At 40.1% G+C, this 24,000-nt stretch overlaps 3 protein-coding genes across 5 annotated transcripts; 1 reads left to right on the forward strand and 2 right to left on the reverse strand.

The window, feature by feature from the left end:
• Window positions 1-976: 976 nt before the first annotated feature.
• LOC102709661 (DEAD-box ATP-dependent RNA helicase 52B) lies at window positions 977-6,451 on the reverse strand. Of its 2 annotated transcripts, none has more exons than XM_040526071.1 (7): window positions 6,237-6,451; window positions 4,934-5,779; window positions 4,756-4,839; window positions 3,529-3,771; window positions 2,814-2,981; window positions 2,384-2,497; window positions 977-1,747 (listed from the first exon to the last, which is right to left on the reverse strand). In XM_040526071.1, exons 2-7 carry the CDS (start codon window positions 5,738-5,740, stop codon window positions 1,235-1,237), a joined length of 1,929 nt encoding a protein of 642 aa, XP_040382005.1. In that variant the 5' UTR covers window positions 5,741-5,779; window positions 6,237-6,451; the 3' UTR covers window positions 977-1,234. The 2 variants fall into 2 exon arrangements, with proteins under 2 accessions (XP_040382005.1, XP_040382006.1); XM_040526072.1 differs by having other exon boundaries at window positions 6,233-6,451.
• A 3,720-nt stretch (window positions 6,452-10,171) lies between these two features.
• LOC102709943 (thioredoxin-like protein YLS8) lies at window positions 10,172-12,542 on the reverse strand. The gene is made up of 2 exons (XM_006657477.3): window positions 12,302-12,542; window positions 10,172-10,678 (listed from the first exon to the last, which is right to left on the reverse strand). The coding sequence occupies exons 1-2, from the start codon at window positions 12,419-12,421 to the stop codon at window positions 10,370-10,372; spliced, it is 429 nt and encodes a 142-aa protein (XP_006657540.1). The 5' UTR covers window positions 12,422-12,542; the 3' UTR covers window positions 10,172-10,369.
• A 1,124-nt stretch (window positions 12,543-13,666) lies between these two features.
• On the forward strand, window positions 13,667-19,395 carry LOC102719882. 2 transcript variants are annotated; one of them, XM_040526479.1, is made up of 8 exons: window positions 13,667-14,108; window positions 16,016-16,179; window positions 16,556-16,761; window positions 17,598-17,852; window positions 17,941-18,027; window positions 18,467-18,639; window positions 18,764-18,873; window positions 19,044-19,395. In XM_040526479.1, the coding sequence occupies exons 1-7, from the start codon at window positions 13,681-13,683 to the stop codon at window positions 18,870-18,872; spliced, it is 1,422 nt and encodes a 473-aa protein (XP_040382413.1). In that variant the 5' UTR covers window positions 13,667-13,680; the 3' UTR covers window position 18,873; window positions 19,044-19,395. The 2 variants fall into 2 exon arrangements, with proteins under 2 accessions (XP_040382413.1, XP_040382414.1); XM_040526480.1 differs by having other exon boundaries at window positions 19,082-19,395.
• Window positions 19,396-24,000: the final 4,605 nt, after the last annotated feature.

Here is a 24,000-nt window from a genome sequence, read left to right on the forward strand (position 1 = left end):
AACTACATAAACTCACGGTACACGTGCAAAGACAAATTAATATAAATGAGCCAAATTTTGGTTGCAATAATCATGCGCATTGGTAATTTAAAAAATCTATATAATGAAGAAGGGTAAAATAAGGCATGTAAATGTCTATATTTGAGATGGACCATATGGTAAAAAAAAACATAAGCTCTAGAAAGTTTTGTATTTGAGATAAATCAGGATAAAACACATAAGTTCTACAAAATGCAATAACTGACTTTCCTAAAATGCTCTACTCAATATGGCAAAGTTTATGGACCTTACTCTCTATATCCAAACGATTGAAGCACTAATGGGCTGCAAATTTTAATTCAAAATGAAAGCACTTGCTGTGATTTAAGCAAGTAAACATCAACTCAGTCGAGAAATGCAGCAAAATGAAACTGTCACTACTCAAGATAACACTAAATCAAAAATATATCTCCAACCATAACATCAGCTTCGTGGGTTTTCGAGCATTATTTTACTGCTGTTAATATTAGTTTGGAATTGACCAAAATTATTTGGGTTTGTCCCCACATGCGCCTGAAAAATTTTGTTTCGGTTCATTTCTTCTGCTCCGCCCCTAAATGCATGTTGTCACTGACAGTATGGAGCTAGCTTCCCAAACAGAACTCCTTCACGTTTATGTTCATTCTTGGGATTATTTAATTAAGCCAAGTGTAGTAAAATAATTCCACGACTTTTTTTTCAAAACATGGGAATCTTTTTTTTCAAATTTTTGCGAGCATATAATAGTAAAAGAAATAAACTCTTGCTATGATTACTGGAACGGTTTGGCAAGCACCATGACTTTGAATGTTTTAGCTTTAGCATTACAAGGGAAACAAACACGAAAAATTTGCAATGTGGATATAATATAATTTGCTACGTGAAAGAGGTAAATAACATACATAGGCAGTAAAGCAACGAAGTGAAACAGCACAAAGGAGATATATGTAATAAAACAGCAGAAAGGAGATATTAATAAAAAGAGGCCCCATTAAAAGATGAGTTCACAATTCGCTGATAAGAACACAAACAATCCTAGTACAGTACAAAAAAAGGAAATATTGAAACCAGACAGAAAGAAAGATGAAGACGATGTTTTCCACACCATATCATCACGTCAACTCAATTCCAAATTTCCATGTCACCAAAGGGAGGCCAATAGAGCACGATTGTTTCAAATTTCAGTTCTCATGACGATGGCTCTAGTTCACTAGGATCAGTCCCAAGCACTAGATATACCTTGACCGCCTCCACCGTAGCTGCTGCCGCCACCATAGCCGCCACCACCATAGCCACCGCCTCCATAAGCTCCACCTCCACCACCATACCCTCCACCACTGCTGCCCCTGTCTCGCCGGAAGTCACGACCGCCGAACCTAGCACCACCACCTGATCTGCGGTTTCTGCCGCCACCACCACCTCCATACGATGAACGGGCAGCATACCTCTCAAGCCATTGAGGAACCTCCTGGTTAGCCTCCTGCATGAGCTCACTCAGTGACCGTGCCAGTGAGGTGTTGCTCTCGTTGAAAAATGCAGTTGCCAGACCAGATTTCCCTGCACGCCCTGTCCTTCCTATCCGATGGACATAGTCATCGATATCATTTGGGAGATCAAAATTAATGACATGAGCAACATGAGGTATATCCAGTCCACGAGCAGCAACATCAGTTGCCACGAGGATGGGAGTTGCTCCACTCTTGAAGGATCTCAGTGCATATTCTCTTTCCTGCACGAGAACAAATGATACTATGTTCAACCGGACCTTGCAGAAACCAGAATAAGGGGATACAGACATCATCGTTTAAAAGAAGAAGTTTTATAGCAAAGATCTCCCCAGTGCACATGCAAAGTATGATGTATCAGTATTTACCCCGTTGTCCAGGATAGCTACAGAAAAAGAAGGGTACTACCTGAAGATGTGCTGCTGGTATCTCAGTATTAATTTGTAATTCTATATTGAATGATGTGATCAACTAATCACATTTTCAATGCAGACTCAATTTAATTAGAGATTTACAGCTCGGTAGCAACTTAAAGAACTAAAAAACTTAAACTCACAAGTTCATCAGTACTAGTAACAACTATATTTTGAGATGATATCTTAAGATAATAGTCCAACATCACATATTGTGAGCTCTCTTTCAGCAAACATGCAATAGTAAGTGAACAAGGAGGTGTTAGGTCACTACATAACTTAATTCGCAAGCAAACATGATATGCTAAGTTGTAAAAAATTCTAGTGAAACAAATTAATGAACAGCTATACTATAATATTTTCAAATATCTTTAAACAGATTCAACCATGCACTGACACACAAAAGAATACACTTTTCTATGAAAGCAAATCATAGCAATGCCACACCTGTTGTGTTCTGTCTCCATGAATGCTAGTTGCTGGGAAACAATTGTTACAAAGCCAGTTCTCCAGAGCATCAGCTCCCCTCTTTGTCTCCACAAAGACCAAGGTAAGAGCTTGCTGCAATAATCAAAGTGAACACAATAAATCATTACAGATGTGCTAGCAAGTATAAAAATAATGTGATTTTAGAAATAACCAATGGAATACTTATGCTAGTTTCGCATACACAAATACCAAGGAATTTATATGTTGAAATGACAGGATAACAAAGAGTTAAAATAGGGAAAGACGCGGGACGGCCCGCGAGTAATTTAGAATCAGCTCTAGTTCAACTAAATGAAAATGAATTAAGTATCACTACAAAATAAAATTTAGTTCATTTAGTTGAACTAAAGCCGACCGAAGGCCATCCCTAACTTGACATACACAGTACCTTCCCATGTGTACCATTTGCCCGTTGTGCATGAAGAAGGTCCATGAGGTAGCTTCTTTTGTCAGCCTCAAGGACAAACTCAACCCTCTGGACAATCAAATCAGTACTTGAGCCAACTCTCCCAACAGCAAGAAATATGTAATCAGCAAGGAAATCTGAAGCCATCCTCTGTATAACAAATTCATAACGGATTATTAGCATAATCCAATCTTGGTAACTTTATGCAGGAAGCCAGAAACAATATACAGCCCAAGAGAAATCATGGTAACTTGGGAATGATTGATGCTTGCAATATCATGGTACTTTTTCAATGCTAACCAAACAGAAATTGCTAAGTAGGTTCAAACACTTTTCAAGACAAATGTATTGTGGCGGAAAAAAATAGTGCCTTTTTCTCACCATAATACATGCATCCACATGTTAAAAGATAGATCCAACCACTTTGAAATTAAGTACAATGTTTTATTTGTATGAAAATCTGATGATCATGGTGGAGACGAAATATGATAACAGAAAAGCCATGTGTGAAACAAAATATGCAAACATTCATTAAGAAAAGAAATACAGCATATGGAAAACCGGATGCTTAAAAGTGAATAAAACTCCAAGAAAATAAAATTAGTGATACGACAAAACATGAGTAAACAGGAGACTGAAACAAATTTAGTGATATGACAGAATAGTAGTATAAAGCCAGATAAGGAAAGAAGCAAACCTGTATCTCCTTTGGAAATGTAGCACTAAACAACATCGTCTGCCTCTCTCCACGTGGAGGCATGTCCATCTGCTCGACTATTTTACGAATCTGAGGCTCAAATCCCATATCAAGCATTCGATCAGCTTCATCAAGAGCTAAATACTTTATCATCTGTAATGAGACTCTAGCCCTCTCCAATAAATCCATTAAACGGCCAGGAGTCGCCACAAGGATTTCAACACCTCTTTCTAACTCCCTCAGCTACAAAAGAAAAACAACCATGCACTTTACTTAGTAAAGACACAATAGATCACAATGCCCAATAACATGGCAAAAATCTTCCCAGCATTCAAATATTAGTGTATTCCCACTATAATTGTATTTCTTGTCCCGTCACAAGTTCTGCTGCTAAAACCCCCGCTAACATTATTGAAATAATAATTTGTATCTATTTTATGTAGTTTACAACATATATGGCATTTTTCTTTAGTTTCACTCATGGTATGTTGGCTCTCGCCTCTTGGATCTCAAGTTTTATCAACATTGGAGTTTATTAACCCAATTTAAAAACCCTTTTAGTAACAGAATGATAACAAGAAAAGGAACAGATTTAGCCAAGTTTTTTTTGCCAAATGCTATTGTAGTTGCGCATCTAAAGTTCAGTTCAAATATCTATGGAATACATAATAATCCTACGTGCATTTACAAATGATGGATCCAAATGGACACTAAATCTCATTTCATTACTGCATTTCTTGCACAAGCACCACGATGTTGCATCTCTACCAACACTATCTGGACTATGGATTCTGGGCTTGTTGCTACTTAAAATTTTCAAATAGTGGTAATGTTCATGTCATCATAAGTTTCTAACAGAGACTTAAGGACAGGCCACAAGGTTTGCTTTTCACTGGTACGACTATGATGCTTACAAACAAAGGCCTTGAACTGATTTTCTATTTTATCATAGCAGATTGTACACGTGAACTTGCTAAAGCATTCAGTTTTCTTGCCTGGCGTGTTATTAAAAATTTAAGCCACAACAATGTAAATGCATTAATATATCATAGTAAATGCATGTGAGATTAAGGCATGCCAATAAAGCAGAAACAAGGTGCAGTCTTCAGGGCTATGGACACAAAGCACCACATATTGGTGACATAAAATGTATGTTCCACACAGGTATGCAGAACCCAAAACACAAGGCATTACTAGAAACACATCACAGACTAAATAGACACAAACCTGCTGATTAATCGGTGCTCCTCCATATGCAACGACTACTTTAACACCAGTCTGGTATGCAAACTTCCTCGCTTCTTCATGGATCTAAGGTATGAAATATTGCAGGTAAATCAACCAAAATAATAACGATAGTTCTGGGAATAATACAAAAAGGAAAACAATGTTCAGTTGGACATACTTGGACTGAAAGCTCACGAGTGGGAGATAGGATTAGTGCAAGAGGATATGCAGTCCTAGAACCCCGTGACCTGGGAGGTGGCCTTGACTTCATGATTCCACTGATGATAGGGAAACAAAAGGCTGCTGTCTTTCCAGACCCTGTTTGTGCACAGGCCATGAGATCCCGTCCTGCCATGGAGATTGGGATGGCATAACGCTGCACTGGTGTTGGCTTCACATATTTGCACCTTCTGATATTCTCATTCAACGCATCGCCCAAGTCAATCGCTGCAAATGTGTTGACTGGTGGAGGCACATCATGGCCACTTGTCTCAACAGGAATGTCTTCGTAAGCATCAAAATTGATGCCTGTGTTCTCACCCTCAAAGTCAACATCTGCAGCGTCACTGTTGGCAAAGGGATCTGGTTCACGGTCTCTTCGGTCCCAACCCCCAGGGCGGGAGTTCCAACCAGTGCCGCCGCCACCACGGCTACCGCTACCAACGCCATAGCCCTGGCGAGAACCACCCACGCTGCCACTGCCACCACCATTCACAATGCCTGCCCAGCCAGGGCCGCCAGCCACACCAGGATGGCCAGAAGGCTGTGCAGCAGCTGAGGGCAGCGTGCCAGCTTGTGCCGGCACCGCTGGAGCTGCTTGGGCCTCGACACCGGCACCAGACGAGTGGCCACGTAGGTGCGGAGGAACGTAGGAGCTGCGCGGCAGGCGCGAGTTGCCGTGATTAGCAACGGGTCCGTTAGCAACAGCAGTCGCGGGCGCCGATTCCTCGGCGTTCGCAACTGAGTCAGCCCATGAAGATCGCATAATAGCACAAGAACGTTGATGAAGGCCTACCACTGATCACTGAAACATAGCATGACGCAAAAGGTTAGCTAAGGATGCTTAGTCCAGAAATCTAGACCAGTTCACAACAACCAACATTTGAACACACATTAACCAAACAGAATCAGGTTTACTCAAAATAACTCATACATCTCCAAATATCTAAAACATGAAACACGGATCAAATCTAGGTCTATATATAACCAAAAAAGCTACTGAGCAATTGGTATCCTCCAAGTAGACACTAGAGACAAGGAAAATGCGAATTTAGTACAAACTCCCGAGATAATTACGGCTCTACGCAACCCGCTCATTTCTACTGGAGAGGGAAGATCTTCGCAGCTAGATCTACATCAACACATACACCCGCGGACCAAACGAATAATTTGGGGTTCGCCAGTTCGGTCTAAACCCTAGCACAACATGCCAAAGCAATCCCAAGCAGCAATCACCCAAGCAGGGGGGAGGGTATACCAACCGAGAGCCGGTCTCCTGAGAAGCGCAGGCGACGGCGAGCAGGAGGAGAAGGGGAAGGGGAAAAGGCCTTGGGAGCAAGCGGGGGACGCCCGTCGGGTGGTTGAACGAGGGGAGGCAGCTTGCTGGGGAGCGGGGCTGGCGTCGCCGGCAGAAGCGGCGGCGGTGGAGAAGGGAGTCGAGGAGGCGGCGGCGGCGGCGGCGGCTAGGGCAAGGGGAGGGGGAGTAGGGGGGCTTCGTCGTCGGCCGTCGCGCGATGGGGGTTGGGAAATTGGGATCGAAGGGCAGAGCGGATCAAGACGGCTAGGTGGGCCGTTATGGGCCGGCTGCGTTCTTTTTCCGTGTGAAAGATAAAAGATTATTTAAATTTTTATAGCTATTTAATTATATAAATAATGAAACTAACTAATATAAAGTTTAAAATCTACTTTAAAATGGTGGGATGATAAACTTATAAAAAACATTTTAAAAAATATATAGCAGTTAAAAAGCGTGTGCGTAAAAGCCAAGAAATAATCAGGTAATATATATAGAGAGCAAGACTAATGTGTGCACCTCTCTTAGTAGTATAAGTTATTCTACACCCCCACTCTTCTAAGGCTTCCCAAGACCCATCCCACCTCCTACCCTCCTCTCAAGGCCTAAAAACATCCCCACCTTGTTTAAAGGCCGGTCAAAGGATTAATCCCGTGGGGTCAACCCATTTATGTGCTTCCTCTCATATCTATCTAAGCTCACCTCTCATCTCACAGGAATTGTGCAGTAACACGACGATAAAAATACAGTAACACGACGATTAGTTTGCAGTAACAATGTCAAGACATACCCATGAGGGGTCTACTTTTTTAGAACATTTTTTTCAAACAATATGGTACAAAAGTTCTTAAAAAATAATATATGAGTTGAGAGATAAAGTTGTTTAAATTTCAAAATCTTAAAAAATATCTATATGTGCAGTAATGATGCGGCTCCTATATAGTAATAACGTTATGTTGCTATAAAATATATGTATTATTACTACACAATTGCAGTAACGTCGTGATAGATGTGCAGTAACATCGCGATATACGTGTAGTAACATATATGTTGCACAGTTGCAGTAACGTCATGATAGAAATACAGTAACATCACGATAGAAGTACATTAACATCAAGACTTTATATCGTTGTTACAGTACAATTATTGCGTGTGAGGGAGCTAAAAATATGGTATTCCTAATTTTAAAAAGCAATATCTCATATGTTTTATATTATTTTTTAAAACCGTTTTCACTACATTGGTTAAAAAAATGTGATTTAAAAAACTAGATTTGTCATGACTATATTTTGACGTTGATGTTATATATATATATATATATAATATATATATATATAGCAAAACTAATATGTGTACCCCCTTAGTCAAACCTGTCATTTGACCTTACTCCAGACCCCACATTTGCCAACTCCTGTCTATCTGAAAAGTACACTAACACAAAGCCAAAATTACAGTAACATGTCTTATAATATATATATTCTCCGTTTTACGATGTAAGACTTTCTAAAATTGACTAGATTCATATGAATGCTAATAAATCAAGACATATACATAAATTATATATTATAAATTTAGATAAGACTAGAAAGTCTTACCATGTTTTTCATTCTGCAGGGCATCACAGTCCTTCAGGAGTTCAAGGTTGGAATAAAGCTATACAAGCTTACCACCTGCTTAAAGAAGTCATGTTTCTTTCAGCTTAGAATTATTATAATCTAGATTATTGGGTGTAAGCTGAAAGAAACAGACAACTTATTGAAGTAGCTTATTATAATGTTGATCCCAGCTTATTATAATCTGATAAGTTTATTTAGGTGAGCTTTTTCTAGTTTATTGGGTGAAAAATTACTCACAATGCCACCCCACTCCCTCTTTAAACTTGCAAACCCAATAATCTAGGCTATAATAATTTAGGAAATAAACAACTCACAACTTATTCTACTACAGATTATAACAATCCAGCTTATAATAATCTGACTCAATAATCTAGATTATAATAATCTTAAGCCGAAAGAAACAGGCCCTAAGCCTACTGCCTCTGATTTATTTTCATTTCAAGTAATTGATTCTTGAATCTAAGTTTGATTGCTTGATTTGTTAAAAAATGCATGACTATTAATTATTTTGTTGTGATTTATTTTATCATCAAATATCTTTAAGCACGGTTTATAATTTTGCATATCTGTATAAAAGTTTTGAATAAGATGAATAGTTAAACGTAAATATAAAAGTCGTTAAATAAAAAATAAAGGAGTATAATCGCAATCTTAGGCTCTTAGTTTCTGTGTGATTGACACAAAGACTAAGAGCACATCTCTAAAAAACTTGTCTTCTGTTACAAGTGGCTTAAGTTTAGCTTTTTTTTTTCATGTTGGCCCCTAAAGCCATGCACCGTGCAAGGTTGTGTCAAGTGGTCTCATAACACCAAGTTGGATGCCGCATCCATAGAGGAGAGAAGCGTGGGGGCAAGTGGAATAATGAGACCCCACGTGTATCGCGTAGGTCATGGTGGCCTCAACTCACCCTAGCTCGAGAAACACCAAAGCATGCTCGAAGTTGTCATTTCCCTTCGTTTTTCATCAAGAAGACCGCTCATGCTGCTAATCTGCCCGTCTCCACCGGATATGCACGTGCCGGTGTCACCTCATCTCACCGCTAAAGCCACCACAATCTACACTAACCTACACCTCTCAGGAGCATATCGGAGGCCGGTGAAGGATGATAGAAGGAGGATAATGGTGTCAACCTCTTGGTCCACGCCGATTCACATGTCATAGCTCGTCTTGCGCCACATTGATCTGCATCGGTGCTAGGAGTTTGTCGGTCACGCTAAGAGCAAGTATAATAGCAGGTTATAAACTGGCTATATGCTTATATGAAGGAGAGAGAGGATGAGAGAGAATGTAAGCATGTTGTAAGCTTGTAACCAGCTTGGGCACATGAACCAAGAAACTTTGTGAGAGTGACATGTGGGTTTTGTACTAAAGATAAAGAGCTAACTAGTATATGGATGGGCTAAAAAAAACTATAAAAAATCTTATAGCCAGCTTGTTGGCTATATTATTAATCTTGCTTTAACACTAAACTCCAAAAATGTGGCACTGTTTGGACCATCACCCCGATCTATGTTGTTGTCGGTATGTCGCCTCGATCCATGGGGACAGGGATGAGGATGTGGGATCGATGAACGAGGAGGATGGGATGTCGGCTGATTGCGGTGCTCAAGGAGTAGGGGAGGACGGACCGAGCGTGTCACTCTTTAAATTAGAGAAAAGATAAGGCCTCAAATAGAAAAAAACATATTTTCATAAACTAGAACACTTTTAATGCATGTCTCCCAATATCTAATGTACTCTATATCATCAACTAGTAGTAAATTGTAGTACCCACGTGTAATATTTTGTATTAAATTTATGTTCTTGTCGGCAGTAACTAGATCTTGACTCATATCAGTTAATTAATGGTAACCGCAATTTTTCATTTAAATTTATATCCATCTCAGCAACGTTAAAATTTTGTTTAATTTAAATCATTCTCGCCGGTAAGCGGCAACTAATACCGGATCAGTTGAGCGCGGATCAAGCCTAAAACATTGGATCCAACCAAATTTTTGGTAAACCAACCGCGTCTTTCAACATGCACGACACCAGCAAAGTTTCTACCACGAACACTGAGGCTAGGGGCTGTTTGGCGAGTTTTAGATTTAAAAAACAACTACTTAATAGCCAGCTTCTGTATTCTTAGTTCATTTTTCAGAATCTGTAACTATAGATTCTCAGAAGCTATGAAGCTATGGACCGTTTAGGGCAGCTTCTGGCAGAAGTAGCTTCTGAAAAAAGCTGCAACTAGGAAAAGCTCTCCAAACAAGCCCTAAGAATTGTTCCAGCATCCAGCAACACACATCAGATACTGTGCAGTTGATTGATTCAATTGATGCCGCTTATGTAGTTTTATCATTTTCATTTTTCAACAATCGTGTCAAGCATCACACGCTAATGAAATCCCAAGACATAGTTAGGCAAAGTGCCTAAGTACTGCCATTTGGAGTACCAAACAGGGTAGGCTGGAAACTGTAATGGGCAAACACAAATGCCACAGTAATCAGTATCGGTATTTGGTGGAGTAATCCTTTGGGGCGATCACCAGACCCCGGCCCTTCCGAGCACCCCTGTAGACAGTCTCCACAATGTCGATGAACTCCTGCTTGTCCTTCAGGGCCCAGTTGATTTTGTTGTTGTTTCCAGTCCCAAGATCAATCATGATGTGCTTGTTTCGGAAAAAGAACATAACCGTTGATGGATCATACAGCTCGTACATGGTGTTGAAGTCCGGAACCTCGGTGATGTCAACTAGGTAGATGACAGCAAAGTTCTTTATGGTCTCGGCTACTGCAGCCAACACCTCATCCATCTAGAAGATAAACAGGAACATGAGTTGGTAATTCTACAGCATACAGCAGTATTTAAAATTACTGCAAACAAAGGGGCACTAACAGATCAGCCTGCAGGTTGTGGGCAACGCCATAAGACCATAAACAGCTTACAGCATAGATTTTTTCTTTGCAAAAAAACAGGAGTTGCACTCACAAAACAAATAGCATTTCTCCATTTATCTGAACACAATCCCCGCTTAAAAAGGATGGAAGGTACAGAGTGTAGCGTATCCCCTATTAAATTTCATTGAGCAATGCATAGATACTTCAGTTTTGTGAAGTGTGAAATTTCGATACTAAATGTGCATATAACTCTTTTAGTTCATCACAAACAGATCAATATCTTAAGTATAAAGTTTATTTCTTATTTCCCAAACATTCACAGTGGCTAGTTTTTAAATATCCATTGTACATGTAAATAATAATATATAAATATATACACTGTAGCAATCTTTCCTGAAGTATTTTCCTTGAATAAATAGTTTAAGGATGACAGAAATTCCTAAATCCTACTGCTCTTGTTGGCACTGGCTAGCTATACCCTACAGAAGAACAGGGCTTGCAACCAATTCTATAGGTCAACTGTTCCAAGCAGTGGTGTAACCAAGCCTCATGCTAATTCGGCTATAGCTGAAGAACCAGAGAAAATCGTCCACGAAAACAATCGTTGAAAGAGGGCAAAACTAACCCAAACAACAGATCGCCCAGTTCACGGTTTGTCCAGACACTGGTTTCTGCCTCTAAAGCTGGAAGAAGTTTAAGAATGCTATTTGAAGATAAAACCAAGGCATGGTTTAATATGTAAGGCAGAAAGGAGGAATGTTGCATTTACACCTAGTTAACTAAGTAGTTATTGATGTGAAATCATAAGGTTTACTTAGACGAAATGAGCATCCTAAATACTTGTCACTTTCATTAGATTTTTCATTAGAGCTGATAAACAAATCTCTTTTAATTTGAAAAGAATGTTGAACTACATTCTATAACATGTTAACTTATGAAAATTGGAAGGTTAAGACAGTAATCATGCATAAATCAGGGAGATATGAGTATCGAAACCATGGTTATGCCCCACAGACCCAAAACCACTATAAACCTAAACTCACTGGAATTTACTCACTTAAAAGAACATCCGCTAACGTAGCAACTAACAAGATCACTAAACAGTTGATTAAAGTAGAAATCATTGTGCTAAAGTGGTGTTCCATGCTCCTTACAATCTAGCCACTTGCTGTATTCGACAGCACCACACAAGGGGGCTCGATTTCATGAATTCAGGAGCACAGGATCCCCAATTTCAGTAATTGATCCAGGACAGTTGGTCGAAATGAACCCGACCAGCGCAGCGAATTCGCCGCATCTTATAAGCCACCCATCCTGGCTCCTGCCATACCCTACCAACAGTTCTTCTGCCAGAGCCAGAGACAGAGCCAGCCACAAACAACCGCTACAATCTACCAGCCCACGGAATCGCGACGGCAGATCGAGGCCAACCATGAGCGGCAGCACAAGCACGCACTACTCCTACCCTCACTTAGCTTCCCCTGAAAGCTAGGGGCTACTACTACTAGGGTTACGAGAGGAGAGAGTAGGCACCTCACCTGCATGCAGGTCTCGTCCCAGTCGTGGCCGAAGCGGATGATGACGAGGCGCTCCTCCTCGGCGAGGATGGCCTGGTCCACCGCCCACCCGGAGTGCAGGTGCGGCAGCAGGTACGACATCCCCCTTCTTCCTCGGCGGCGGCTTTCCCTCGGCGAAGCTCCGGCGGCCTCCGCGACCTGCGGTGCTGATTCGCGAGTCGCGAGGGGAAATTTTGGGCAAAAAGCCAACCCTTGGCGTTGAAGGATCGGAGTGGAATACGAAGGGCCCACAAGACAGTGGCGTGCGAGGTAAATACTGCTCAAAATGTATTTGTGTTTGTATATTATTTTAGAAAAAACATAGAAATGGAATAAACACTCTAAACAGAAAAAATAGATATTATCAAATACAAATAGAAGTAAATACAGAGTAAGAAATTATTGGTAGTCTATGGGATTTTTTTTATGACATCAAAAGCAGCCCCTTATAATGGAGTTAGTATAAATTAGTTGGTGTCGTGTGACACCACATGCTAGCTCCGTCCTAAATTATTGGAGGGGTGAATATAAATTGGAACAAACGTGGCATAAATATTTAATAGAATATAAAAATCCAGTAAATTATGCTCTAAAATCAAGGATGAGATATCACTAGTACTTTATCCAAAAGATTATTTCAGGTATTTAAAATTTAAAAATTATTATGTTAGGGCCGGAAGGTAGCTCAATTGTACCGTTAGCTCAAAAGATAATTTTTTTGGTAGCGCAAATGACTCTGGAAATGATTGGTTTCTCATGAATTTTCTACTTTTTCCTTAATATACTTCTTAATTAAAAAATCCCATACAAGTTTTCAGATCTCACTTCTTAGTTTATTAATAGAAAAGTGTCATGATGAAAGGACTGACCGTGACTACGACTAAACTGTGCATACGTTGTGTTTTGCTATAACTACGACTATACTGTGCATGAGCCGCGAGAGGCATGGCCGATCGAAGCACCAGCACGGGTCGGTCCGCCACCTATTTTTCTCATGATTTTTCTATTCTCTTATTTTACTTATTTTTTACCGCACATATTTTCTAGTTTCCGTTATTTTATAATAATTTCCCGTATATTTATTTACTCAAATTTTCCTTTGGTCTTCCATTTTTTTCTTTATTTTCCTGCCACATATTTCGAATTTATGGCCATCGATAATAGTGGGCCGTAACTGGCCCATGGGCCTCTATTGTACCAGGGCCGGCCCGGCACGACCCGACTCCTTGCTGGGCCGTTCCTGGGGCGAGAGAGTGGCGCATGGGCCGGCACGAATCCACTTGATCACGAATCTCGCACGAGGCCACAACACCACCAACCCAAACCCTTCTCCTCCGCCTCGTCTAAACCCCGCCGCCGGAATGCTCCTCCGCTCCCTCCTCCGCCGCGGCTCCGCCGCCGCCACGGCGGTCGGCGGCGTGGGCACCCGCGCCACGGCCGCCCGAGTAGCCGATCCGCCCGCGGCGCTAGCGTCGCTCCTCCTCGCGTCCCGGTCGTACGCGAAGGCCAAGGGCGGGGGGAAGCCGGCGGGGGCCGCGACGAACCGCGGGAAGGTCCGGGCCAAGGACCCGCGCGGGGTGGCGTCCGACGAGGGCGCGGCGGGGGACTTCGAGGGCGGCGGCGCGGGGGCCGACGACCTTGATGTGGAGTTCGAGCTGCCCACAGACCCGCTGCCCCCGACCTACGACCCCGCGCTCGACGTCGGGCCCGGCGGCCGCCCGCTTTTCGCCTTCACCGACACCTTCGCGTCGTTCTCCCACCGCAACGCCAATGCCTACGTCGATTTCACGTATGTACCCGCTTCTCTGTTCTCTTACTGTTACTCTCACGATTGGATTCAAACGAGATTATGCGCGTGTTCCTGTTTCGAATTGCTGATTTTTATATGAAATTGGTATCTTATATGGGGTTTTGGTGAATATCAGATCTTATATGTGTTGTAAATCACATAAAAATAGGCTAATTCAGAAAATAAATTCAGAATTCTGCTAGCTGACAGAAAGCAAATAAACTGAACTCTCTGAACCCCATGAACCAAACAAAGATAGAGACATAATCTAGTACTCAACCAGCTTGGAAAAAATATGTAAATAAGTAATCAGCGCTATGAAAGCCATAATCAACCCAACATATTTCTAATCATCCTTCATATGATTCAAAAAATAAATAAGACACCGATATGAAAGGCCTCCATATATTCAGATTAGGTACATTGAAAGAGATAAATCCCCTGGACATATATGTATACACACACTAATCTTTCAGGAATATAAACGACTATCACCAAGTAGAAAATGTGAGGATTAGACTACACAAACTAGCAGCACATACAAAAATTACTGCAAATACCCATACTCAAACGCGCATATTCAGGATACCAAACAATACTTAGCTCACAAGTATCAAGGAATTAACATAGCAAAGGCTACCAGACTAGACCATTCGCTGCCAGTAAAGTGAAGAACACAAAAGAAATATCTCACAGTAGTTGTCTCAGAGAAATGGTGAGGCGCGTCGGATTGATGCTGTCCCAGAGAACAATATCGCCTCGCCTTTGCCGCGAGCTCCTAGCGTCTGTTCCTGGAGATACAACACCAACACCCGGCGTTCGTGGCAAGGTGAACGGCGAGCTGAGGCTTGGGAGATTGCAGCGAAGCAACCCCGAAGAGCACACTCTCGAGTAGAAAAACTCGCCAGTCTCTTGACCAGTGATTTTCTTGGAAGAAATTGTTGAGCTGCCACTGTGAAAGTGGGAGACGTCCTCCTTTTATCCCCGCATGGTGCAATCATCCTTCACGAGAAATCAGCACCGATCCAACAAATCCGCGGATTGCTACCAATCAAAAACGGATCAAGGCTGCATCTCTTGTGCGCGTGGAAGGCTCAATCTCCAAATTTTTTGCTTGCCGTTGAGGTCGGAGAGAATCAGAGAGAGAGAGAGAGACGCACGGAGAAGACGAACGAACTCCTCAGGAGAACGATCCCCTTTTGCAGCCACGTTCTCCTTCTCCTTATCTCTTCATCTTCTTATGACACATGGGACCCACTCACATTAATTCATTATTTATTTTCCCAAATAAAAAATCTCAAAATTAGAATTTTCATCGTATTCCAACAATATGGGGTTTTGGTGAATATCAGATTATGCATCAAGTGTCAGAAAATGACATTACTTAGCAGCAGTAGCAAACAATTGGTTACCATTTACCACAATATGCACTGAATGCACACGGTTTGGTTCTCGTATCAGTGTAAATAGGTGTAGTTCGGTTTGGTTATCGTATCAGTGTAAATAGGTGTAGTTCTACAGGATTATATTTGTATGGTTAGCTTTTTTTTTTTTTTGCTTCATGTATGATCTAATGGTGGAGTATGAGTTTTGCTGTTACCTAATCTCCCTCGAATTTTCAAGTATGGACACTTTTATTATCATTTCACATCCATTTCCTGAACCTAATTATCTAAATAATGTTATTTTACCTTGTACTGATGTAGTACACTCATAGTTCTGGTTGAGGATATTCTGAATTCATCAATATGTTTTTGTATATCCTATACTATCTCATTTGATTCATAGAGATAAGAAAGCTGCTACATAGGTTGTAATAAAGTATGTTTGAAAATTTCTGTTTCAGACTTAAGACCATTTTGGGATATTAATTTTTTAGTTACTTTCTGGCATGGGAACCTTTTCAGTTTGGATGAATGGAAAGCTATGTTACCAGAGGGATTGCCAGCCGGGATGATGAAGGAGTTTCAGGAGACGAGACGGTGCGCTGTGATGGTGAGGGAGAGCTTCCTAGACCTACGGGATAACTTCCGAAGGATTGTTGATCCAGCTATTGCAGCCAAACGCAAAGGTGTTTTGATACTCTTGCATGATTTTGTTTCGGTTGTTAAGATTGCATATGATGAATTGGATCTCTTTATATATCAAATTGTATATCATTTTACTCCTGATATGCACAGTTCTTGTATGTTCTACCTTGCATAAGTCTTTGAATATTTCTGAGATTTGCATGGTTAGTATCTGTTTGGTCCAGAATAAATGCTATTTTATGGGCATCAATGATTTGAATTTCTCTTTTCCTTACTAAAATTTTCTGTCTAAATAGTATGAGCATATCTGATATAAAATAATGATCTGGTTTATGCATATATCTGCGGTACCATTACATTCAGAATATGGGTCTATGAACAGCTCTCAGCCATGTTTCCTGCTTTACATGTCTTCAGATGCCAAAAGACAAATTGTATTAGATGGTCCTCGGAGCTGTGGTAAAAGCATTGCACTTGCAATGCTTGTCCACTGGGCGCGCACTGAAGGATGGTTAGTTTTTTATGTTCCACAAGGGAAGGATTGGACGCATGGAGGATTCTTCTATAGAAACACATACAATGATCTCTTTGATACTCCAATACAGGCTGCAAAGATCTTACAGGTGCTAACCTCTAGATGATGTCTTCATTCATTGCCCCCCTCCTCACCCCACCCCAGTATTTGCTAACAGGCTGCAGAGACTTGATTACATGGATGAATACAACACCTTTCCGCTATTTTCTGTTAAGTTTAATTGGTTAATTCATATTTTTTTCCTATTCTTGTCAAGTTATTTGCTAGTTAAATTTTGCTGACCGTTAGTTATGTTTCAATTGTCTGGTTCAATTATCCAACTGTTTTCAGTGGTCAAGTCTTTCGTTTCTCATCCAATCTTGCTTTTTCTTCCATGGTTTGTTTCTTGTAGAGTGTTGGTATCTCCTTCCTTCTGCATTTTTAGTTTCCAGTGTGATTTCATAATGGTGATCAACTAGATGCAAAATCTAAGTGTAACATAATTGTGTACATCATGGAAGTATGACGGTCTTTTTTTTTTAGTTTCCACTGCATCATGGAAGTCATGGTGATCTGTGTGCTTGAGCAAATCTAAGCAAAGGGGGAGTGGTGGAGAAGGTATTAGTAGATGTAGCAGTCAGCACAATAACAAACAGAGCCATAAACATAATGCAAAAGGAAACAGTAGATTCAGAGTATAAAACAACTGACTGTAATTGTATGCATATTCAATTAGGTTTTGTGCATACTTTCCTTGTTACTCATGGATGCATAGATTTGTATTAAGTAAATATGCCTGATGTTAGAGAGTAGGCTATTTATGTGACAACAAATTTGTTGTTTGTGAACAGTCAATATGATGTGCAGCTAGGAACCTCTTAGTACTTTAAAAATTTGTTGCCTAAAACAACTATTACTCAGTATCTGATTCTACTGATGCTTCAGGATTTCTTGAAGTACAACGAAACCCGCTTGCAGCAGTTACCATGTCAAATTTTTGAGCCTATTCCCCTGGGGGAAGGTGCTGGTGTTGGAATGATGAAGGGGGCTGACACAATGGAAATGCCTGAAGGTTCAACATTGTATGATCTCATTCAAACTGGGATAACCCAGTCACATGCTGCAGTTGGTGTTGTAGTTCATTTAAGGAAGGAATTGTCACTTGTTAAAGATGTGCCCGTATTGTTTGCCATTGATCAGGTACAGTTAAATGTTGAGGCCATACCATGCCATACCTACCGTGACCTCTATATTTCATGCTCATCAAATCCATTTTTTTTCCTTGCAGTATAATAGTTGGTTTACATTCAGTGAGTTCCAGGAACCGGTGACTGTTAGATCATGTCGGCCAATTCATGCAAAAGAGCTTACAATGGTTAGTTGCACCCATGCGTGCACACCATGTCAAAATATTTCCTTTTATTCTTGCTTTAAAATTTTCCTTTGAAAGTAGCAAAAGAAGTATAGCCTTTTTGCTTTTTTCATAGATTTCTTGGTTGGTATGTTGTAAAATTTTAATTGATGTGTAGCAGTGTAGTTTATATGGATCTGGAATACACAGTTATAGTTTACTATAAATTCATTTATGATGTGCTCATGTATCTAACATGGGAAACAAAATTAAAATTCTCAATTTGTCATTGTGCTCATCATACATCACAGCAATTTTTTTTATGTTTGTCTTTCACCAGTTGTTTATAGTGGGCATGTAGTCCTCTTATATGTTTAGGTTTTATTGGTTTGATCCATTCTTCCACACAGGTATGAATATAATTAATTAATTTAATTTAATGTTTCACTTACTGCTTCAACAGGTCAATGCTTATAGGCCAATGCTACGCAATGATATGATGGTAGGAGCCTTTTCGCATTCAACTGCAGTTGGAAAACTACGACAGGATCTCCCAGATGTTCCATCAGACGCTCGTGTGATGTTTCCACGGTACACAGTAGATGAAGCTGAGACGGTTTGCCACTATTATATGAGGTATACTGTTATGACTTGCATTTACATACATCTACACGACCTTCCAAGTTTTATCCTTGACTTTTAAACCTTCATTTTCACTTTTGTGAAACCATGGAAAAACCAAAATTTTTTTGTTGGCCAGGCAAAAGATCATTCGGCGTGAAAATTTTTCAGAAGAGAAGTGGAAAAAGATATATTATTTGTCAAATGGAAACGGCTCAGAGATGAGATGGCTTGCTGCCTTTATATGAGGTAGTGGACTCTCGAGATTACCTATTTAATGCATTCTTCCGATTGGGGAATGATGAAATGATCTGCAACCACATAACTTGGTCCATCAGCTTCTGAACGAGATTTGCCCTTCAATTTGAAACCCCTTGCTATAAGGAATTCTCTCTTCTCGTTTTCACTTTTTCGTGCAGTTCTCATACCTGGATTTCATCAGTTTTAATGGCTGCAGCAGGCCGTGCGGGTTTTAATCTGAAGCGATCCATTGTTGTATAAGCTGCAGTACGTCTTATAAACACCAAGGAGCAAAGTTGCTACCTAATGACATTTCTATAGTTTTTTCCCCAGTAACTGAAGTGCGAGCATTTTTGGCAGCAGCATAAAAATTTCACCCGTGTGCCTGACGACTTTGATTTGTACTGGGTAGGAATTTAGGATTCAAACAAGTCAGAACTCTGTGTGCTGCAGTGCTGCCCATTTGTATTTGATGAATTTTGAGGTGCCTTTCGGTGATGCAGAATACAAATAAGAACAGACTGCTCTTAACTCTCCTTTTGGTACAGCTTATATATATATTTGTGTTAAAACTATTGTGCAGTTTGGGATTAATTTGGACGAGTTAGCGCCAATTTTTTTTAACTAACCAAGAAATATTGCTATTACTATTCCCAACCCGAAGCTAATCATATTTGATTGACAATATCTACTATAAAGAACCTTAAGGTGTGTTTGGGGAGTTATTAAGAGCCTGTTTGGGGTAGTTTTTTTCAGCTGCAGCTTTTTCCAAAAGCTGTTTCTGCCAGAAGTTGCTTCAAACAGTCTACAGCTTCTGAGGATCTGTAGTTACAGATTCTGAAAAATAAACTAAGAATCCAGAAGCTGAGTTTAGAAGATTTTTCAGATTCTTAGAAGCTGGCTACTAAACAGCTGTTTCTCAGAATCTAAAGCTCTCTAAATAGGCCCTAAGAAGAGAATGGGAGTCAAGAGCAATTGGACTATCTACTCTTTTGTTTGGTTAGGAGACATGTGAATCTGAGGGTTGTGGATTGGGAATTGGGAGAGAAACTGTGTTTTAATACCTAGGGAGGGGTTGAGTTGGGAGGTAATTGCTTCTTTTATATTGTCTAGATAAATCTGTGTTCATCATCACTTAAAATCCAGTTCTCACATGAACTCCCAACCAACTCCTTCTGTGTTAACGAACAAGGGATCGAGACTAAAAAGTTAAATTTCTATCTTAATTTCACCATTAATTTTCTACTCTAAACTTACAATCATCTTTCCCAAGTTGCTAAATATGCCATAACGGAATGTGAGTTCGAGGGGTATGAGTTGTTAATTTTGCTATTAGGTTGGTGGTGGTAGTAGTTTTGGGAGGGACTCGGAGAGGGAGATTATGAGCAAATTTCCACATTTTTAATACCTAATAAGATATGGTAATTGAGAGGGAATTACACAAAGGTAATTATTAGCTGACTTTCTCCGTCCAGAGAAGTGAGGAGAGAAAAATGGTGGTTATACATGATAATATCTTAGAGTCGAGTCTTCGCAGTTATTAAGAAAAAATTGTACGTGGGGTAGATTAAAAGGAAATAAGAGTAATAAAAATATATTTTGTGATATTAATGAAGAAGCCATACCCAACTCTACCTTTATACCTACGCCTATAAAGTTAGTGGTGTTGACGTGGATAGGAAAAGAATCGATACTTTCAACATATCCTAGATAGAAAGAAATAAATTTAAGCAGTAGATCATCACTTGAAATCTAGCTCCCGCTATAACTCTTCACTATTCTCACCTCTACTTCCAAACAAGTGATTTGGGCTGCATTCGCCCTCTCCCTCTAAGTTAACTTATCACCCTCATTTTTCACGCGCACACTTCCCGAACTACTAAACGGTGTTTTTTTAAAAGTTTTCTATAGAAAAGTTATTTTTAAAAGTCATATTAATCTTTTTATATTTTTTAATAATTAATAATTAATTAATCATGTCCTAATCTAGTACCATGTTTTCCGCGACGGGTAAGTTAGCTTATCTTTGCTCAACCAGACGCAGCCTAGGAGCAAAAATAAAACTCAACATGACCAATGGCTTCAAATCAACTCCCTAGTCTAAACTCCTAACTGCCTTCCCAACAGTTGCCTGGATGCCGTCGGCTGCAGCTACGAGGCTCGCTGATAGCGCACTGTCCCAGGTTGTGGATTTCAGGTGGCCAAGTCAGGCAGTGATGAACAAGCCGTCTGAATCAGATCACAATACTAGTTGTGACTGTAAGTGATGCTAAAATGCAGTGGCGGATTTAGGATCCGAAGGTTGGAGGGACTGATTACCTTCTTCCACCTCTAGCCCCCTTCTTCTTCTTCTTCCTCCCCTCTTCTTCTCCCTCTCCTCCCCTCTATTTTCCATAGGGGATCCAGCGCGTAGGGGGTTAGAGCCCCGCTAGCCCCCCTTTAAATCCGCTCCTTCTAAAATGTCTCTCTTAAATCTCTAGGGATATTTCAAAGAATGCTTATGTGAGTTAGTGATCTGATCAACCTTTTTCATTGGTTTGTGCTGTCCATGAAATGTTTGATTTAAACACCAATAAGTTTGTCATGTGTCTTTTAAGCATTAACAATGAGATAAACAGAAGGTTAGTTCCTCTTATCTTGCGAATGAGTATTATTGTTCTGGATGATATCATGGTAAGAACTAAAGGTCTCTATATTTCAATCTCGTTGTTTATAACTCTATTTGCAGCAGCTTCATGGACAATCAGTACACAGAAGAACCGGAAAACCTTACCATTCAGGCTTATTAATCCTCATTTGCATGTATACAAAAATTGCTTTCCTCCTTAGCAATTCATAAAATAAATTTGATAGACGTAACCAAAAGCAAAAAAGATGAGATCAATAGACCTAATGGCCTAAAGATATGTGATATGAAATGATGGATTTAGATTCATGTTGCACCGCACGGTCACTCGGCGAGTCACCTAAATAAAAGCTTTTCCGCTCGAGTTTTATTTGGTATTCCGCCTTTTCTTTTATTTGTTTTTCCCCTTTTCTTATCTTATTTAAATAAAAGTGTATCCTCATATAAAAAAAATGAGTATATTCATTACCGTTCCGTGCCTATAGCAAGATGTTAGTTGTTTTATCTACTTCCGATGGAATGCATGCATGGCTGAAACCACGAAACTGTTCTTCAAATTTTCCGTATATTTATCCATTGGATCTATCAAAACACGGACTCTTGCATCAGAAAACTATATATATATATATATATATATATTGTCTTCTCGAACTTCATCGTCGTCGTAGGTTAGCTATAGAAACTTCAATTAATCAACATCAAAGAATTTACACGTACGCAAGCACAAAGTATACATATTTTTTATTGAATACATTTTTAAATATTTCTAATAATGTATTTAGAAATTATTTTTAAAATTCGTATCGTTTCATCGTGACATCTCACCTGACAATCAAAGCATAATAATATATTAGCATGTCAACGTTTTTGCCGCACTAGTTCGTCAGTAAAGATGACAATGGATATATACCCACTGTATATCACTACTCCATACCTATCAACACGAAAATAAAACCCATACATTCAAGTATCCATTTACATTGATGTGTATAATTTTTTTCATATCTACACCTACGTGGGCAAAATTTACTCACAGATAACTCAGACCTAATTATTATCCACGAGTGTAATAAAAAATAACAGTACAGGACTAGTGGCAGCAGCTGGAGGCACGACTACAGGGCGGCACAGCAACGCCTAGAGGCCAAGTAGTACGGTGGCAACACCAGAGTGGTCGACGGCTGCAACAGCAGACTCGACGATGACTATGACGGCAAACTAGGTGCTGGCATCGGGCTTGTGTAGGGGCTGCTGGGAGTGCCCGAGTGGTAGATGAGTACTGAGGGCGGCGGAGACTGTGTACTCGGAGATAACCCTAGAAACACATCCATGACGGGTCGTAAGTTACAGCATATCATCGATACGTCGTCTGTGACGGACAGTAGATTACAGTCTTTCACCGATACACCTTCTTTGACGTGCCGTAAGTTATAGCTCATCACCGATGCATCTTCTTTGACGGGGCGTAAGTTAGAGCCCGTCATTGATGCATCATTCGTGACGGAATATGGATCAAATTTTGGCCCGTCACTGATGCTTGCATCTTTGACGGGCTGATGGGCCTGGTCACGGATGTCCCATCTAGTATGCTTCGTTCTGTAGTAGTGAGACCACCTGCTTGCACTAAGTACCTCTGGTGCAATCATTGAACAAATCGTATGTTTGGTTCCCCTTCTCTCCCTCTTCATCCGTATTGCAAGAGCAGAGGAAGGGTAGCGACAATGGAAACTACCTCACCCTGTGACGTAGCTCAACTGTAAGTGAACAAGGGACACGAAGGGATGCATGTGAATCCTACTACTTTTATTTTATTTTTGAGAGACTTACATGTCAATCTATTTTTGTTTCTTTTTTCCTGTGTGTAATACCGTTTAGGCACCTCGGAAGTGTCACATTGGATAAAAGACTATGCCAATGTGCCATGTAGGATAAAAAACCATCAAGATTTTCTCAGGTTTGATAACTGAGAGAAACTTCGTATTTGGTTTTGTGGTTGAGAAACAAATTTAGATGAGACTATGCCCTCGATCTTTTTTTTTCTTTATGCTTATGTTTATTAGCCAAAATTTGAAATTTGAAACTAAAATTTGGAGTAGACTTTAGGGTTTTTTTCATCGGGGTCTATTTTCCGTCCTTTGTTTTTAGATAATTAAGAGCACATGTATAAAAGTCCGACCCACAAATTATTTTATAGCTTTTAATAAGTCGTTCGCATATGTTTAATTTCAGCAAACCAATAACTCTGTAAAGTTGAGGGAGGATGATAAACTTTGAGATTGGTTGGTTAGCTACTACAACTCGATACAACTTAAGTTAGCTAAATTCAATCAAGTTATGTATGTGTTTGGTTTGTGCTACTGTGACAAAATTTATTTTTAAATTTATAGGGCTCATAGGTCAATAACACAATAAAGTGTGGCAAGGTTGTCACACGTTAGCTAAAATGTGATTACATTTTGTTAACCGAACATGGGCAAGCTAGCTAAATTATTATGACAGTCTTAGGCAAT

This window comes from Oryza brachyantha, chromosome 7 (genome assembly GCF_000231095.2).
Source record: "Oryza brachyantha chromosome 7, ObraRS2, whole genome shotgun sequence".
Lineage (NCBI taxonomy): Eukaryota > Viridiplantae > Streptophyta > Magnoliopsida > Poales > Poaceae > Oryza > Oryza brachyantha.